This window comes from Salvia miltiorrhiza, chromosome 8, assembly GCF_028751815.1.
Source record: "Salvia miltiorrhiza cultivar Shanhuang (shh) chromosome 8, IMPLAD_Smil_shh, whole genome shotgun sequence".
Lineage (NCBI taxonomy): Eukaryota > Viridiplantae > Streptophyta > Magnoliopsida > Lamiales > Lamiaceae > Salvia > Salvia miltiorrhiza.
Genome location: NC_080394.1, coordinates 5410511 through 5428688, shown reverse-complemented (window position 1 = coordinate 5428688; position 18178 = coordinate 5410511). Strand labels below are relative to the sequence as shown.

The following is an 18178-nucleotide window of genomic DNA, read 5'->3' as shown; positions in this document are numbered from 1 at the left end:
TAATTCATTACTTTTATTAGATAATTTATTAAATAAATATATTTATTTATAAACCTTATCAATAGCTATAAATATAAAGTATTCTTTATAAATTTGGGTGACAAATAAATGTATATCAAAATAGATTTATATTTTATAAATATAATAATAAATGTATAACAAGGGTAAAATATGTAATCTACAAGTTGTGGGTTAGACTGTGTTAGGCTCTTTTTCTATTACTCCCTCCGTCCGCCAAAATTATGTAAAATTGCTTGGACACGAGATTTAATAAAATTGATGATGATTTTGATGTAGTGGAGAAAGGGTCCCACCACTTTATGAGATGTGTGGTTGAGATTGAATTTTGAGTGGATTTTTTGTAAATAAAGAGTGTTAGTAAGGATAAAATATTAAAGAGGATGGTGGGACCATTTCCATAAAAGGAAAGTGACATAATCTTGGCGGACGCCAAATATAGTAATTTTTACATAATCTTGGCGGACGGATGGAGTAGTATAGACTACTAACACTAATCTCCGCGCGGGTGATGCATGAGATACACATATATAATATTTATATTTTATATATTTCATCATTCCACAAAAAAAAAAAAAATTATTACACGCTAGACATGAGTTTTAGCAAAATAAATGGTTAAATATTTTTTTAATAAATTACACAAATAAATAAACATCTTATTGTACGCTAGACATGAATTTTAACAAAATTATTAAAATTGTTACAAGTGAAATAAATGGTTAAATCTTTTTATATATATATAAATTACATAATAAATAAAATAATTTAAAGACCGCACGGCAGTGTTTTAACAAAATTGTTAAAATTATTATAAGTGGAATAAATGGTTAAATCTTTTTTTAATAAATCACACAAACTAATAAATTTTTTTAAAGACGGCAAGACGATCAACTCGAACTCAAAACCTCGAGTTCTTAAGCCTTAACCATCTATACCAGGCCAACACACGCACACATAAGTTGGGTCAATCTCCATCGTCTCTCTCTCCACTGCCTATCCGAATCGATTATTACACATTTCTGCAATTGTTACACTCTCTTACAAGAAAATGTGTAACAGTGTAAATACATTATTACACACTTTTCTCAATTACATAATTTTGTAAACTTATATAAATCGAAAAGGTGTGTATACATTATTACACACACTATAAAAAAATATTTGATAAAAAATATTATTATTTCCATAATTTTATCATATACTCCCTCCGTCCCTAAAATAACTTTCCCTTTTTCCATTTTGGGACGTCCCCCAAATAACTTCCTCTTTCTTTCTTTCCATTTTTGGAAACCTACCCCACCACTAATAATACTTTATTTATTCTTACTTTTCACTTTTCACCACTCTCAATACTAATTATAACACTTTTCACAACTTCCAATAATAATTATATCACGTTTTCTCCACTATCAATACACTTTACAACTTTTTATTAAAACTGGTGCCGTCCCCAAAGAGGAAGCCATTTCGGGGACGGAGGGAGTAGTAAATTCCCTTTTATTAGACTTTATTAATTAATTAAAACATGGGTTTTCCCGAAGCTATAAATGTCAACTAATAATTACCCTACAAAAATCGTACTGTTTTGACTGATTTACGAGTGTAGTGAGCTGAAGACAAGAGATCCGCGTAGGACTAACGCTCTTATTTTTGGCAATATCTTCCGTGAAAAATGCACTTTTATTTTTTCACACCCTAAAAAGTGATTTACAGTAGAATTTCCATTTCTTCTGTTATGTTAATGTCAGATGCAGCGAAGGAGAGGACCCCGCCTCCACCTCTCTCTCTCTCTCTCTCTCTTTCTCTCTCTCTGTGCCTGCCACAATGGGATTTCCATTTCACTGCAATTTGCATGCAAGCTTTGTTGCAACCCCGATTTGCCTTTTTCCTACGTGACAGGCTTGCTGCCATACACGCACTCACACACACAATCTCTCTCTCTCTCTCTCTCTCATCCTTTTTGTGCCTATACGTGTGCGAAGATTCCCTCTATCGTAATCTGCAGTGAGCACCACTATCATCGCCACTACTTGGACTTCTGCTGCAGATAAAACTAGCTCTCGCGCTTATAACGGAAAAGCTGCCCCAAAATTCTTTTTATCCCTCGTTCCTCTTTTTCATGTGGGTTCGCTTACTCAATTTATCTTTTTCCCTTTTTTCCATATACGCTTTTCGGCGTGCAATTTTGTGGTGGTTTCGATCTAGATTGGCATGCGTAAATAGCACTAGTCGTTGTGTGTGGTAGTATGGATGTGATGAATTTATGTGATTGGTGTTGGATTGGCTCATCTTCTCAGAATTGCATTTTAAAGTTTTGTTTGGTATTGTCAATTCAGTCATGAACTCCCTGTCAAAAATCAAGTTAAACCAGTTAATTATGCTGAAACGGCGCAGGGTGGAATTAAAAACACATTATTCATGCATTGAAACCATAATTCTGTTTGAATTCGCTTCGGAAATATCTAAACTGGGACAGATCTCTAGACATTTCTGCGTTTCTCGTAGCTCATGTAGATATTCATTAGAAACAAAATTCTCTAGATTAGGTAAGAATAGATTTTTGAATGATTTGATGTTTCATGCTAATCTTGTGGTACATGACATTTTGAAGCTAGGAAGGCTGTATGTTGAATAGGTGCAAGTGATGGGAGTCTCGAATTCCCGGTTGGAAGAAGACAAGAGCCTGCAGCTCTGCCGCGCTAGGAAGAAATTCATCAAACAAGCACTTAATGGCAGGTGTTCCCTTGCAGCAGCTCACACTGCTTATATTGAGGAATTGAAAATCATAGGAGCTGCTTTGAGAAGATTTGTGGAACCTGATCAGCTTCAGCTTGAATTTTTAGCCTATCCTGCAACAAGTGCTACTCCTCAGCCACTTGCTTTGACTGAGAAGCCTGTCACTCGATTATCTCTCGCGTCTCCGTCTCAATCACAACACGTAGATGCTCAGCTGCCATCCCCAAGCCAGTACCAGGCTCATCCTATGAAGTTTACAGGGACGGTTTCCAGAAAAATCGAAGAAAAGCCTCCTGTGCCTGTTGTGGTTTCGGTTGATTCAACAACTACTCCTCCAGGCGCGGTTTCGTCTTTTGAAACCCCATCAGATAACCCTCCATGGGATTACTTTGGCCTGTTCCACCATGTGGACAATGAGTATTCTGCAGTGGATCAGGGTTCAGAGTTCTCTGATGAGATTAGGCATCTTGGGGAAGAGGAAGGAATTCCTGATTTGGAGGATGTACGGGTGAGTTCATCCTCAGAAGAAACGCATGAATCAGAAGAAGAATTTGATGAACCCCCTATAGCTTCACTTGTTAGGAGTTTTAAAAATGTTAACGCTGCCGCAGAGGGTGTCGGCAATGGTGAGTCAGAGTCAGCCATTAGTACAGAATCAGAAACCAAGCATAATGTGAATGAAAGGAATGTTGGTGTTGTAGTGCCGGAGACCAATTCTGCAAATGGGAGAAAAGTTAATCCTCCTGATTTATCGCCTCGTAGCAATGATGTGGAAACTACAGCAGATGGAGGAAGTGCAGTTGAAGACAAGGTTGCGCCTAAGGACTTCTATGCTAGCATCAATGACATTGAACAGCTTTTTGTGAAAGCATCTGAATCTGGAAAAGAAGTTCCACGGATGCTTGAAGCAAATAAATTCCATTTCCGTCCAGTTTTGACTGGGAGAGAACGTAAACTCTCTGTCACTCTCTTACTCTCTCTCGCTCCTTCTATTCGTTTCTTATCTAGGCATGCTTAAAGTCTAATTTTCTCAGAGGTAACCTTTCGGAATAAAGTTTATTGACATTTGGAAGATTATTATTGCTTCTTTAGGCACTCATTCGATGCATCATCAGGATGCTGTGTAATCCTTCAGTTCAGCTATTAGGGAAAATGCATCATATGAGTAGGTGTAATTAAGGAAAATTGTTTATTAAGTGATAAATTGAATCTAGTGACTCTAAACATAGTGAACTAAATATCTTTCCTTTTAAGTCCTCTCCTTCTTCTGTATATCATCTGTCTCATTTGGAAATAAATGTTTCTTTGTTTGACAGGTAGGTTAGCAGCTGCATCACTACTAAAATCTTGTCTCTCTTGTGGGAAAGATCCAAGAGAGGTTCAACAAGGTAGGTGAATCATGCCCTAGACTTCCAATATGCCAAAAGCTAATTGTAATGTGAAGGAAAGACATGATCCTTGGATGGGGGAGAAATACCTAAGATTGAGTTGATGTATACAAACAAATCATACATTCAATCTATAGATGTTATATGAAAAGTGGCTGCAGGAGAAAAATGCATCCTGGGTGGGAGAAAGAAAAGAAAAAACACATGGAAAGCTTATCCATAATGAGTGTGTAGATTCAATTTAGAACATATACTTTTATAGCTTTGATATAGTATTTTCTTTCAAGATATTTTGGGTCGGTATCATCATCTAGAGGGCTGAACAAGAAAATAATTAATTTCGAGCATGCATATGATCAATCACATTTCTTATCATGTATCTCTGTGGCATAATATGAAATGTGTATGCTCAGCAGTCTGTCTATTAAACCTTCATGGAAGAATTTTTTTTAGATTTATGTGATTTTATCAAGACTTGTGTGTACGAAGAAACAAGGTGGCACAATAGGATTAGCATAAGCTAGTCTAGTTTCTTAATCTCCAGTTGACTTGATTCGCCTGTCGAAAAAGTGCTTTATAAGCACAACTTTCAGTTTCTTGCTATAGGCAGTATCTCATTACTTAGTAATATAATTTGACTTTGTTCTCAGAACAAAAAAAATAAAATTAATTGATTTTGCATTTCCATCTTCAGAGACTTCTCAAAATTCTATTAAGTACTTAACATGGCACCGGACAGCATCATTTCGTTCTCTATCATCCCGGAATCTTCTAGCTGCGAACTCCAATGGTAATATTGCTGATCCTAGTAACACTCTATTCGACAACTTCTGCATGGTCTCTGGAAGTCATGCCTCAACCTTAGATAGGCTTTACGCATGGGAGAAGAAACTCTATGACGAAGTTAAGGTCAGCTCGCTGTCTCTTCTGCTTAATATGCATCTTGTTTCTACTAGTTTACTTACATGGCAATATAAATCACAACAGAATGGTGATAGTTAGAATTATCTTTGTCGTTGAAATGTTGAGAAATAAGAACCGCAGTCGTCAATAGAAAAGCCAAAACAATTTGGTTCACTATTTGGATGAGAAGACACCAGCTTTTGGTGTCTAGCTATTTTCATCATGCACGCACGAATTAAATTCTGGTTTAATATCAGGTGATAAGACACCAGCTTTTGGTGTCTAGCTATCTTTGATTTATCTCATGTAGTCGCTTCTATGATTGTAATCCTGAGTTCGGATACCATCTGTGCCTGCAGGCTAGTGAGGCACTTCAAAGTAGTTTTGAACAGAAGTGCAAGCTTCTTCGACAGAGAGAATCACGCGGAGAGAATACTGAAAAGACTCGTGCAGCAGTCAAAGATCTACATTCAAGAATTACAGTGGCTATTCACAGAATCAACTCAATCTCAAAGAAAATAGAAGTTATTAGAGATACCGAGCTTCAGCCACAGCTCGAGGAGTTAATTGAGGGGTACGTTCCAGCCAAAGCTTACAATCAGTGTGATCAGATTTTTTTCCATTTCTATAAATGCCAAGTTTGGTCTTGCACTCATGGCCTAACTAATCTTGCTGTTGTTTCCTATCTACGTTTTCTGCTAGCCTGTCGTCTCATATACTTGCTTTGTGTCACTAATGACAGGTTAAGGAAGATGTGGGAAACGATGATGGAATGCCACAAGCTACAATTACTCATCATTTCGATATCTCATGCCCCCGGAAGCACAAGATTGAAAATGCAGTCAGATTCACAAAGGCAGATTACCATCCATCTCGGTTACAGACTCAGCTCTTTATCATCCAGCTTCACGAAATGGATCAGCGCCCAGAAAATCTACGTGGAAGCCATCGACAAGTGGCTCTTCAAGTGCGTCTCGCTTACACAGAAGAAACCTTCCAAGAGGAACAGAAGGTCGAGGCCTCCATCCATGAGACACTGCGGGCCGCCTATATACATGATATGTGGTGTCTGGTTGGAAATGATCGACGGCTTGCCTTCAAAAGGGGTTGCCGATTCTATCAAGGAACTGGCTGCAGAAGTTGCTCAGTTTCTGCCTCGTCAAGACAAGAAGCAGGGCAGAACCAACAGAAGTGAGGCTGCTGCAACCGATACGTTGAGAGATGTAGACGACGTTGTGCCTCGTTTGGACCGTGTTAGGACGAGCTTGGAAGGTTTTCTTTCGAAACTAAACAGCTTCGCAGAGTGTTCGCTGGGGATGTTTACTCAACTGCAGAAGGCCACCCAAGATGCCAAGAAGAACTATGAACAGTTTATGTCCCAACGATCACAGGTTTTGGTCTGAATTCGGCAACTATATATATTGTTATAAGGTATAGCATGTATGGATGCACGTTGTATATGAATAATGAATAAACGGTATAGGAAATTTATTCCGGTGTATGTGCACACAGGGGATTCTTTTTTATTTATTTTTTACTTGGGAGAGGGTCGGCGAGATTTGAACCTTAGATTTTGTTGTTTCTAGACAGAAGCTCGCACCGCTCGGATGTTTGCCTTAGTGACATGCACACATGAGATTGAAATAAGGGTTAATTGCTAATTTAGTAACACCAACTTCATAGTTTTAATACCATGTTTTAATTTGTTGCAAAATTAACCATCTCAATTTTTCTATGGTGACACAATAAATTCTACCTTGACTGGCAATGATTTACTCATTTTTTATTAGACTTACATGCATCTATCTAGCAAAAGGTCTCTTAGGACTCATTTAATTGGCAAGAATACCGTTTGAGAAATTGGACTGATTCTAAATTATAAATTTCCATATTATAAAATCACATATAACAAGATAAAAAAATTGAAAAAGCATTCACAAGGGCATACGGTTCGTTGTAGTGACTCTTGCTTTTTGTTATTTGTATTATTTGTTCTCATCAAAATCACATTTCCATTTACTTAATATTATAAGGAAAACAAAATACTATCATCCTGTAATTTTTTAAATTTTATCTTTTGTCTTTGTGGCGATCGTGTAATTTTTTTTAGTACCAATAAATAATCTTTTCTAAGCTACTAAAAAAAATGAATATGAATTAATCCTAATATGTTGTAAGAATAAGCTTCGCTATGCTATTCCTACCAGAGTCTAACGCTATAATCACAATCCTTGGAAACAATTTCTGCTCTTTCATTCAACGAGTCCAAAACGACGTCGCAACTAATTTTGGCGGTAATTTCCCACGTCTTAACGGATCCCACTTTAAACTTAACGGGCGCTTCGACGCTCACCACTAACGGCACTCTCCTTAGGCTCTCCGCATTCCTTAACGCCGTTTTAACGGCACCACCGAGGACGACGTCGTTCGCCGCCACCGTCGACCGCAGCACCGTCACGTTCTTCCTCGGCTGGTAGAAATCGGCTAAAACGCCGTAGCCGAGCGTCACTCCGTCGTAGAGAACGTTTACGGCGCTTTCCTTCAGATAGTAGATGCCGACCTTGCCGTTAGGGTTCTCGGCTCTGATGCTGACGTCAAATCCCGGCGAGATCGGCGAGGCCGAAGTTAGATTCATTCCGTGAACAGAGACTTTGGTCACTGTGTACGTTGGCGATTTGAATCCGAAGACGAGGTACATCACTCCAGCAGAGACGGCGGCGGCGAAGATCAGGAGGAAGAGGAGGCATGAGGCGAAGCAGCAGCACCTGCAGCAGAAGCTCCGGCGATTTCTACCGCGGCGGAGCTTATCGTACTTTTTGGCGTTCTCCGGTGGCGGATAGCGGAGGATCTGCTCTCTCGGAATCCGCACGACGTAAGTTGCGGGCGGAGGAACCGGATTTGTCGGGGACGACTTCTGATTCTGATCGGAGTTTGTTTGTGATGCTGCGGCGGGTGAAGGCGTAGACGGAGGGTCTGCGGCGGCGGCCATTCTGCCGAAAGTAGCGGCGGAAGAGATGGGAGAAATCGGGTTGAGAGATGAGAATGGTGTGAGTGAGTGCAGTAAAGATATATATATACACAGCGTCTATTTTTTATTTATTTATTTATTTTTAATTTTAAAGTATGTGTGTGTGATGAGTTGGGCAATCGCGTGAACACAGTTGTTAATTAAATCTATTTCATTTTCGATATTCATAATTGGATTTTTTTTATATTGAGAGTTAACGGTATTTTGTTGCCTTTTCTGCGCCACTAATTAAAGTCCTTTCTTTTCCTTCGTTGGGGTTTTGAATATCTCAAAGGAAGATTTTGTTATGATTTGCAACTTTTTACTAGTATTTATTTTATATTAAGATAACAATGAAATAAGCATGCATAATCAAGTTTGTAAATTGTTATTCCCTCCGTCCCATTAAAATTTGTACACTTACCTTTTTTATTTGTCCCACTAGAATTTGCAATTTTCTAAAATAGTATGTGGTCCTTATTTTCTCTACTCACATAAAATAAATAGACTCTACCTACTTTACACTCTTAACCATTTATTCTTAATCTCCGTGTCCAAAGTGTCAATTCTTATAGAACGGAGGGAGTATTTTATACGATTAGTCCTAGTTTTATGATTAGTTGTCTATAAAGTGAGTGAACTGAGGAATTTAAAATCATCTGTGTTTAAAATCATTTATTATTAACATAGTAAATATTTTGCCATGAGGTAAACACTCACAAATTTTATAAGTTGTGAAAAAATATTGTATGTTCAATAACTTAAGTTTCCGTTAATCCTACCATCTCTCTCTAAAATTGTACTCTATTTTTATGTTTGTCGTAAGTGAAATATACTAAACAAATCTATCAAATAATATATAGATGTGTTGTCGTTTATATTTGGACAAAAATTAAAATTAAAGAAAAATATTAGAAATGAAACGAAGCAAACACACATGTATGACTTGTGGCTAAGCCAAATTAGTTTATTTTGTTGTTGATCCTTTCGACGTTGTCCATTTCAATTTCACCATCAAAAACTGCCACATGTAATTGATACCTAGTATTTAGCCACCATTATCTTTCTGTTAAGACAATCGAATTATGATTATAATTATTGTGGCAGTAAAATAAAATTTGCATGAAGATTTTGGACTTGTATATTTGTAAAACTAAAAAAATACTCCAATCTGACAACATACATTTGATTAATGATTATTGAAGTGGAGAATTCAATTAGTTTGATTAGTGGAAATGGATGGCCGGCTGCTAGCCTTTGGTAAGAATTATTCTTCTTAATATTTTGTATTTCGTAATGCATTTTTACGAAAGTCATTTGTGGTTCCAACCAAAAATAGGCAGAATAAATTTATTTTAAATGATAGAAAATACCCGAAACATGCAAGAACAAAAGCACAAACTCGTTGCCAAATTAATGGTGCAAATTACAATAATTAACTAGCGTTACAACCATCAAATTATTGGCTGTCAGTGTCACTACAATAATAATTTGGAGATGTGCATTCTTTTTCTACCATAACAAACCTTAAAAGGATATTGTGACAAATTTGGAGAATGTGACATTTTTGATTTGATGAATATGATATGGATAAATTGATACTAGGATTAAAGAATGATTAAATAATTAATTCAATTTTAAGATGACAAATTGAATAAGCACGTATCAAATTATTTATCAAGAACTGAATCATGCAAATAAAACATTTGATTAAGTCAAATTATTTTATCAACCATGTCTTATCATGCAAATCAAACAATGTGTTTGGTTTGATGGATGAGATATATAAGATTGATAGGATTGGAGGAATGATTAAATAATTTACCAAATTTTGGGTTGATAAATAATTACCCATTTGGGTTATTAAATACGACAAACCAAACACTTGATTAAAGTGAATTATTTTATCAGTCTTTGTCACTCAAACCAAACGCCCCCTACGTGTATTTATTACCACAAGCCTTCTTAATGACATTCCTTTCCTATGCAGTGATGGGGTATTAGAATATGAATCCTAAAAAAAAAAACATGTGTTTCCTTCTTTCTATAAAGCTTTTCGAATAATACATATGTTCGACTGCGGATTAACAGTAAACTTGCTTCCGCAACTAAGCTCATGGAACAAATTGCAAATAAATTATTCCATCAATTTTATATTTTATGAAATAAATTATTTCTACCATTACAATCAACCAACTTAAAACGAAAAAAAAAAGTCATTAAAAAAATACAAGTGTGTATGAGCAATTCTCTGTTGATATGAGCCTTTAGATTACCCAACCAAGTTTCTCGAAACAGAATGCAATGATAATCGGTCCTCCTAAATCCCCAAGCGTACACCCTGCAAAATTTTGAATCGTAAACAGATATTAAACATAAATACTTAGCAGTAATTATGATGATCATCATAAACCGTTCGCGTCGTACCAATCCACTGCCCGGTTCCGGGACGAATTAACGTAGAGCCAATGCCAGCTCCTATAGATGCAAAAACGAGCGAGGCGCAACATCGGACAGTCGTACCATAAACCTTCTTTCCAAGGATCTTAAGTTCTTTTGTTGTATCAGTTGTTGCATCACTGTCCTTGGATTTAGTTATTTTAGAAAAAAATGCGTAGATATTGAGGCCGATTTGAACAGCCCACGAAGCTACAACTCCGAGGAGATGTCCTGTTAATACGAAGAGAGATATTAGAAAAATCGAGAGAGGTTTAACCAATGAAACCCTAATCAAGAACCTAAGATTCAATCATATGACCTCGGAAAGTGGTTCTGCTAACACAGTAACAGAATGTACAAGTTGGCATTTTCCTCCCCGCCTTCCGAATCGCGGACTTGGGAACATCTGCAGTGATTAATATGTAATGTAGGGCGTTTAGAGAACATATGAACAATCGGTATCCAAAAAAAATTAACAAATGAAGTTTATAAATATTATACCCTTGAGAAGTTTCCATGCTATGCGTTGTGAAGCGTAATGAACTGCAAGTCTTTCAAGAATACGTCTAGTGGTAACCACACTTGTCTGAACATGGAGAGCAAGACATAAGGTTAATTTACCCTCGAAGCCAAAAAGATTAGGTTTTGGTGAATAATCAGGAAGGTGTATGGTTCTCATCAATATTTTGTAATTGCAAACTAGGGTGCAAGAAAGAAACGATACATTAACTTTCACAAAACGATAACCAACATGATAATGAGATAAGACACGACGACCTATAAGCTTTAGAACCATGCCAGAAATGTTCTTGCTTTTCAAGTAATGAATATTACCTCACGGATTATTTGTATCACTGATTTCTTAAATGGCTCAACCAAATCTACACGATGCTCTTCTGGATTCTCAACTAGAAAATCTTCGTCATCATCTTCCGTAGGACGACGGGGTTCCAGAAGTGGCAAATAGAATAACAGAAAAGACCTCAATGATGTCAGGCCAAAATTTTTCCAATGAAATGCCGAGAAGAGTGGTTTCAGCTTGATATCATACTGCTTGAAACTGCGACTTAGTTCATCATTCCCGAAAACGTTCCCAGTCCAATAACTTTTAGTGTTATTCTCCCCAATGGCTGCATCAACATAGCCAGAGCCAACTTGCCCCGCTCGAATAGCAGCATTGAGATCTTCACCCAAGATTGCACCAGCATCACAATATGCATATTGCATAGGGTCATTACTGAGAAAAACCATGGATACATTAATATTAACCAACTATCAGATCGACGACGAGCAATACCACGCAATTGTGATACAAATAAATGATTGGACACAAGGCTTTTCTTAAGCCATGCAGATACTACATAGGCTTCACATAGTGTGAGGACCCTCACCTAAAAATCATCTTCAGAAAATACTACATTCTAGAATGAAGATAAGGAAATCACTAGCAAAAATACAGCAATAATAAAAGACCCCCACGTTTTTTTTCCAACACTAATATAAACAGAAGATGAAAAATTCCATTACATGTGATCATCTCAAACAGTCATGCTTTCTTCAAATGTAAAAGGGGGTGTTTACTATTCAGGATTGAGTATTACTATCTTCATTCTTCACATAAATCCTATACCTTGAAAGCCATAAAGAACCAAGCAAGTTATCTCAAACTGTAGAAATAATCAACAGCTTTAGGATATCGTAAACAATAGATTGGTCTATCGTATACTGTTTTATTTATCTAGGCTAATCCTGAATATTAAACGCCTCGAAACGATATAAGTCCGGCAGAAGCACATGTGAATGTTCTACTATATCAATCACTAATTTAGTACTATAATTACCAAGCACTCATACAAAACAAATAATCAAGCTCCTATTACGCCAGTAACCCTGCATTAACACTTAATTTCCACTTAAGCTGGGATAAAAATCTACAAACTTATCACCTATATTATTACTGGGTTGGAACAAATAAAAGCAAAAACGATAATCATCCATGATCCATCAACACAGAAATATACACATCAAACACAACTTACCCAAACAAAGCTCGATATGCAAAAGGAGTAGCAATGGCAAAAGAAGCGGCGGCGGCAGCGGAGGAGGAAGCGCCCACAAAGCTGCCGAAGAATGGGTCTCTGGAGCTAAACGCTTGGTTCCCAAAGCTGGGTTTTTTCAGCAGCGCATCGAGTATTGCCCTGGTCGCCATGATTCGGAGCTCCTTATCGTTCGAAACTCAGCTCGACGGAAAGGGTTTTTCCCCCAATTATCAATTCCTAAATCATAAAAGGGTTTTGATACTACTGAACTACCAATTATGATGATTCTTTGCTTACAAACCCTTAACAGGTGAAGATTTTAAACCCAACAGCCAAAAACAGAGGAATACGCTTTTCCCCAATACAGCTGGCGAAGATTCGCAAGAAGATCGAGAAGTAGAGATGATTCGTGGTGAATAAGCAGAGAAGATGAAGTTCTGGTTGGGAGGAGAAAGGGTGTCGGATTATCAAATTGTTGTTCTCCCAAACCCTAGCGGCATTGGGTTTTGTCGGCTTGTAATTAGATAAACCATTGTCTCTAATTCCTAATTATTGTTGTGTCACAACTTTTAACCTTTTAATAAAATATTTTTTAAAATTTTTATTTATTTTTAAAAATATTCAATTTTAGCATTTTTTATAAAAATGTCTCAAACTTTTTATTTTCTATTAAAATATTTTCAACTTTCAGCATTTTCTAAAAAATATTATGCTATACAAAATATTCAATAACGAAATGATGAATTACTTCGCTGAATTTTGAGGTGAATTTTTTCTCTTTCCACCTCACCTGTTCCATCTAAAAATCTATTAAAGTGATTTATATCATTTTGTCATCGAATTTTGTATAACAAAATATTTTGAAAAATATTGAAAGTTGATATTTTTAATGTAAAATTAAAGTTTGGGATATTTATGGAAAAAGTTGAAAGTTAGAAAAAAAATTAAAAGAAAATAAAAAGTTGGCATATTTTGTGAAAAATACTCAGTATTTGAGACACAACACAAAACATTATTAGTATAAAATCAATTTCCTATCTCAAATAGGATTTGTAAGTTAGGTAGCCAATTCTTTTTGGAAAACTAATTAATAATTATTCAAAATAATTAATAGCAATTGTAAATGTGTAAATCTTGTAAATATCGTATATTTGATTAGTTATCGAGAAAGTCAAAACGGTGAAATATCATATATTTGTGGAATTAACTAATACGAAAACAATAAAAGTAAAACACATTTATACGTTTTTCAGTTTTTGTATCATCATCATCATCATCATCATCATCATCATTATATAATACGGTTTGGGGTCCTGCGCTCTCCTTAATCCGGGGTCCTACGTGGCATATCTAAGAATTCACCATTCAAAATCCCTACAATTCTAGAGCATTTGAGTTTATAATATTTATTCCACGTGGCAAATTGATTCCACATACACTATTTTATTTTTATTTTACAAATACTTCATTTTCCGACACCAGTTTCTCGCTGCCTCAATCTCTTCTGTATACTTATCCCATCTCCACACCAGTCTTCGCCGTCAGAGATAGCGGACGGCGGCGTTTGGCTGCCCAAGCCCCAATTTCGTCCCCAAATCCATCCCTTCCCCCATCGTAGATGGTCCGTTGCAACTTGATTATTCACAGGGATTTGAAGCCATCCCATCAGCTTATTTCTGCAGATGGAATCCTCATAATCGCCGATTTTGGCTAGGTATGGATTAGTTGATTGGAAAAAATTCATTGTTGGAGTGTTCGTTGATGTTACAAGTTCAAACATCAAGTTTTGATGCTACTATTTCTTGATCATCCCTTAATTATCATTAATTTTTCTACAGTTTCTCGCCAATGGCTGCCGCCGATGCCCAACTTCTCCGATCACCCATCCTTTGCTCTCTCTCAGTTCGCCGCTATCCTTAACAGATACGCCACCCATGGTAAGTATTCTATTAGGAAAGATTACGTTTTGACTCTAAATATAGAAGCCGCTATCATTAGCAGATACGCCAGCCATGGTAAGTATTCTATTAGGAAAGATTACGTTTTGACTATAAATGATAACATATATGCCATCCATGGTAAGTATTCTATTAGGAAAGATTACGTTTTGACTCTAAATATAGAATGATGTTGGTCAATTTTATAAAAGAACAAAATTTGGAAAGAATTGAAATGTATACAATCATAGGATGTATATTGGTTATATAGGTTTAAGATTTATTGAATTGTTAGTGGTTTAATTCTTTTCTTTCTCTATACTGTAGTGGTTGATAGTGTTGGTTGATGATGGTGAAAGATAAGGTCTTATCTTGAAGTATAAGAACGGACCTTTTCCAGAAATCCAAGGAAATTTCTTATTATTTTAGTACGAACCCAAAAAACAATTCAGTTTTACAAAATCACCGCTCACCGGGTGTTGGGGACTGCCAGTCTACCATTATGAGGTGCGTTGTTATATAATTTTTTTTTATTTTTTATCCGGTGTATTGTTTGATCTGCGAATATTCTTCTTCATCTTTTTCTCTTTGCGATTTCTGTCCGTATCAAGTTATATATGGATTTGTTCTTAGATTTACATTTCAGAATCGTTTGTTTTCTCTTTATGCTGATATTGTCTATTGAGTAAGAGATCTATATCTGCAAAGATAGTCGTTTATTTTATCTTTCTTTTTGCTTATCTTAATTTTTAAGAGTGGTGAAGTGGATAGCTAATACATGATCAATATAGCTATTGAACGCTTGGTGATAAAATATATATATATATATATATATTGAATAGTTGGTGTATTAGAAAAGTTCCTGTCTTACTATGATGATAAAGTTTTGTGTTTGCATACACTGAGATGCATGTCTCTTGAGATTTGAGGATTGTTCATTAGTATTCCTAAATCCTGAGTGTATCTGGCGCCAAATAGTCGATCTCTAATCGAAATTTCCAACGTTGTTACCGATGTGATCCTATCCTTAATGGCAATAATTAGTTTATATGGCTTTGTTCTATATGTTGATTTGATTGGCTTGCTGCTTTGTTAGCTGTTGTTTCCTGACAGCACGTTTTTTATTGTTCAAGTAAGTTTGTGTCTCTCATTTTTTGACAATTCACATAGGAAATAACAACAAACTTTCTAATCAACGGCTAACAATATTGTGGGAATGTTGCTTGACAGCATAGATTTTGATGTGGATGACGAGTCGGGTGGCTGTAGGTCCTGCTGTACCGAGTCAGGAGAAGGGGGAAGCTTTGGTGTGGTGTGTGTGTTGTTGGCCGAGTAGTCGAATCAGGGGCAGAAGGCGAAGATGGTGGCAGCGTAGGGCTGCCGCTATTGGCCAAAGTGAGCAGAGGATAGAGGGAGAAGAAGGTGAGAGGAAGAAAGAGATGTGTGGTTCCACCATTTTAGGTTTAAGGATTTCAAAGGATTTTGTATATTTTACTTTATTGATTTGTGGAAATTTGAGTTGTTGTTGCTGCTGCTAGAAGTTGTGTTTTGTTATTTGTAGTTGGGTATTTAAGTTTATGAGTTGTTATTGCAAGTGTTAATTCTTAAATATATTTAGTTAATGAGGAGTGATTTTTTTTTTCTGAATTGTGTGTGAAGCTAACATTAGATTACCTTAATGTGTTCTTCAGCTAAGCTCCTCAAATCAAGGTAGGCATCAACTAATTTAGCAAGAACTGTAACACAAAATAATAAAATGAAATGCCCAGTGAAATTAAGGCATGATCTTCATAGAATAGTACTGAAAATAATTGGTAAAGAACAGACAAAACAAATTATTGCTGCAGCACGTAGATAAGCTTGAAATTTTTGCTGAAACAATTTGTTACATGGTTTGTTAATGGCAGGAAGAAAGTGAATCTCTAATCTTAAGAGTAATCTGAATAGCCCAGGGGCACTTAGCACAAGATCACACACACATAAGTAGCAGTTTTGCAAATCAAGTAAATTGCTACCTTTTCTATTTCCCCCAAATCTTATCGATAGCCATTCCCCAGTGACTGATCAAGCTCTAGGGTAGGGCATGTGTAGTTGGATTAGAGCATCCCAACAAAATAGAAGCACCAACAAATTACAATGCTCTAGAATGTCCAACATTAATTAGATGCCTACCAAATTAATCATAGAAGGCATTCTCTGTAACATATATCGACGGGTAGCGGGTGACGAGTATCCGATGGGTAGCGGGTTGGTAGATACCCGACGGGTGGTGGGTATCAGCGGGTCGCGGGTATGAGTGTCAAATAGTAGTGTACAAGAAGTTAAAATTTTCTCTAAAATTTGCTGCAGTTTCGTGGTGATTTATTTGTTGGGTGATTTATTGCATTTGTTGGGTGGGTGATTGTAGGATGTCGACGCTGAGAAACAGCAGCGCCCCTACCTCTCAAGCCTCGATGGGTATCTGACGGGTAGCGGGTGACGGATATCCGGCGGGTAGCGGGTGGCGGCAACCCGACCGATAGTGGGTATTTGCAAGTTGCGGGTATGGGTGACAAATAGTAGTGGGTGACAAATAATTTTTTTTTAATATACGTTTCGCTAAGTCATGTTAGGGGTGAAAGTCCTCTTTAATTTATTTTTTTATTTTGATTTGATATGTGACGTAGATCTATGTTATATTAACACTTATTTTATTGAATAATATTCATCATTTATAAATATATTATGAAAGAAAAGTGGACTTTTTATTTATAAATTATAACATCAAATAATACCCGTCGAAATTCGACGGGTTACACACTAGTTTATATATATTTTGTTTCATCAAGTCTGTACAATTTTTTTTTCAAGAAGTCTTTGAACTTTTATTTTTTACTTTATTGGACCTTTATTTAGTGGAGTTAACCTTTTTTTTTCATCCAGCTTATTTTGAAATTGCAGTTGCAAGAAGGGATTGAAGAAACATGTTATTTGCCTCAATAGACTTGAACAAATAAAGGAAAAATAAATTTATTAATTAACCAAACAGTTAATTAGCTTATTAGATTCATCAAATAAAGATCCAATCAAATGAAAAATAAAAGTATAAACTCGTTGCACATGCAGGAATCTGAATCGGGGATCGTGAACCTATAATTAATCACAAGCTTCATTAATAACTCGAATAAATATTGAACTATTTAATTATTTATTTGATTTATTAATTGTTGTATTATTCCACTATAAATTCAGAATTGCACCCTCCTTAATTATACAACATATATATTTACTTCCCTAAAAAAAAAACATATATATTTACTCTACAAACTGAGCAGTCGATTGATATAACGAGTTGTATATATATGATTGTCTGATTGAATACAGGAAATATCCGTTAACCTCTTTCAGTTATTTATTTTCATTATCCATAATTAATTCTCTAGTGAATGGTTGAAAATACTCCCTCCATTCTATGAAGCATGATCCATTTCTTTTGGGCACGAAAATTAAGAAATTAGTATTTTGTATGTTAAGTATGATAGCTGAAAAAGTGAAAAAGGTGAATAAAGGGTAAATTTTTTGCCATTTTTAGAAACACGTAAAGCTTCGTGGGACAAACTAAAAAGAAAACTGGATCATGCATCGTGAGACGGATGGAGTAATACACAATTGCTTTTGCAAAGATACATGCATAGAGCGAAGAATGTTGGCGCATGTGTTATGCTAAAA

At 36.1% G+C, this 18178-nt stretch overlaps 3 protein-coding genes and 1 long non-coding RNA gene across 5 annotated transcripts; 2 read left to right on the top strand and 2 right to left on the bottom strand.

The window, feature by feature from the left end:
- Positions 1-1702: 1702 nt before the first annotated feature.
- LOC131000308 (protein ALTERED PHOSPHATE STARVATION RESPONSE 1-like) lies at positions 1703-6617 on the top strand. Of its 2 annotated transcripts, none has more exons than XM_057926152.1 (6): positions 1703-2142; positions 2633-3707; positions 4074-4145; positions 4840-5054; positions 5408-5622; positions 5791-6617. In XM_057926152.1, the coding sequence occupies exons 2-6, from the start codon at positions 2666-2668 to the stop codon at positions 6449-6451; spliced, it is 2205 nt and encodes a 734-aa protein (XP_057782135.1). In that variant the 5' UTR covers positions 1703-2142; positions 2633-2665; the 3' UTR covers positions 6452-6617. The 2 variants fall into 2 exon arrangements, with proteins under 2 accessions (XP_057782135.1, XP_057782137.1); XM_057926154.1 differs by having other exon boundaries at positions 1759-2142; positions 2637-3707.
- A 477-nt stretch (positions 6618-7094) lies between these two features.
- On the bottom strand, positions 7095-8086 carry LOC131000310 (NDR1/HIN1-like protein 13). Its single transcript, XM_057926155.1, has one exon. The coding sequence runs from the start codon at positions 8035-8037 to the stop codon at positions 7249-7251; it is 789 nt and encodes a 262-aa protein (XP_057782138.1). The 5' UTR covers positions 8038-8086; the 3' UTR covers positions 7095-7248.
- Positions 8087-10072: 1986 nt separating this feature from the next.
- LOC131000307 (uncharacterized) lies at positions 10073-13073 on the bottom strand. Its single transcript, XM_057926151.1, has 6 exons — positions 12534-13073; positions 11329-11731; positions 10996-11080; positions 10814-10900; positions 10483-10725; positions 10073-10396 (listed from the first exon to the last, which is right to left on the bottom strand). The coding sequence occupies exons 1-6, from the start codon at positions 12701-12703 to the stop codon at positions 10323-10325; spliced, it is 1062 nt and encodes a 353-aa protein (XP_057782134.1). The 5' UTR covers positions 12704-13073; the 3' UTR covers positions 10073-10322.
- A 984-nt stretch (positions 13074-14057) lies between these two features.
- Positions 14058-16059, top strand: LOC131000306 (uncharacterized). The gene is made up of 2 exons (XR_009093706.1): positions 14058-14247; positions 14372-16059. It is a non-coding gene; the product is annotated as an uncharacterized LOC131000306 (long non-coding RNA).
- The last annotated feature ends 2119 nt before the right edge of the window (positions 16060-18178 follow it).

Bases quoted from the DNA above. Each gene is read 5' to 3' on its own strand.
- LOC131000308 (XM_057926152.1), top strand. From the start codon at position 2,666: ATGGGAGTCTCGAATTCCCGGTTGGAAGAAGACAAGAGCCTGCAGCTC. The intron at 5,055-5,407 runs GTCAGCTCGCTG...CTGTGCCTGCAG, and splicing joins AACTCTATGACGAAGTTAAG to GCTAGTGAGGCACTTCAAAG. The intron at 5,623-5,790 runs GTACGTTCCAGC...CACTAATGACAG, and splicing joins CTCGAGGAGTTAATTGAGGG to GTTAAGGAAGATGTGGGAAA.
- LOC131000307 (XM_057926151.1), bottom strand. From the start codon at position 12,703: ATGGCGACCAGGGCAATACTCGATGCGCTGCTGAAAAAACCCAGCTTT. The intron at 10,726-10,813 runs GTCATATGATTG...TCGTATTAACAG, and splicing joins TAGCAGAACCACTTTCCGAG to GACATCTCCTCGGAGTTGTA. The intron at 10,397-10,482 runs GTACGACGCGAA...AAAATTTTGCAG, and splicing joins CGGAACCGGGCAGTGGATTG to GGTGTACGCTTGGGGATTTA.
- LOC131000310 (XM_057926155.1), bottom strand. From the start codon at position 8,037: ATGGCCGCCGCCGCAGACCCTCCGTCTACGCCTTCACCCGCCGCAGCA.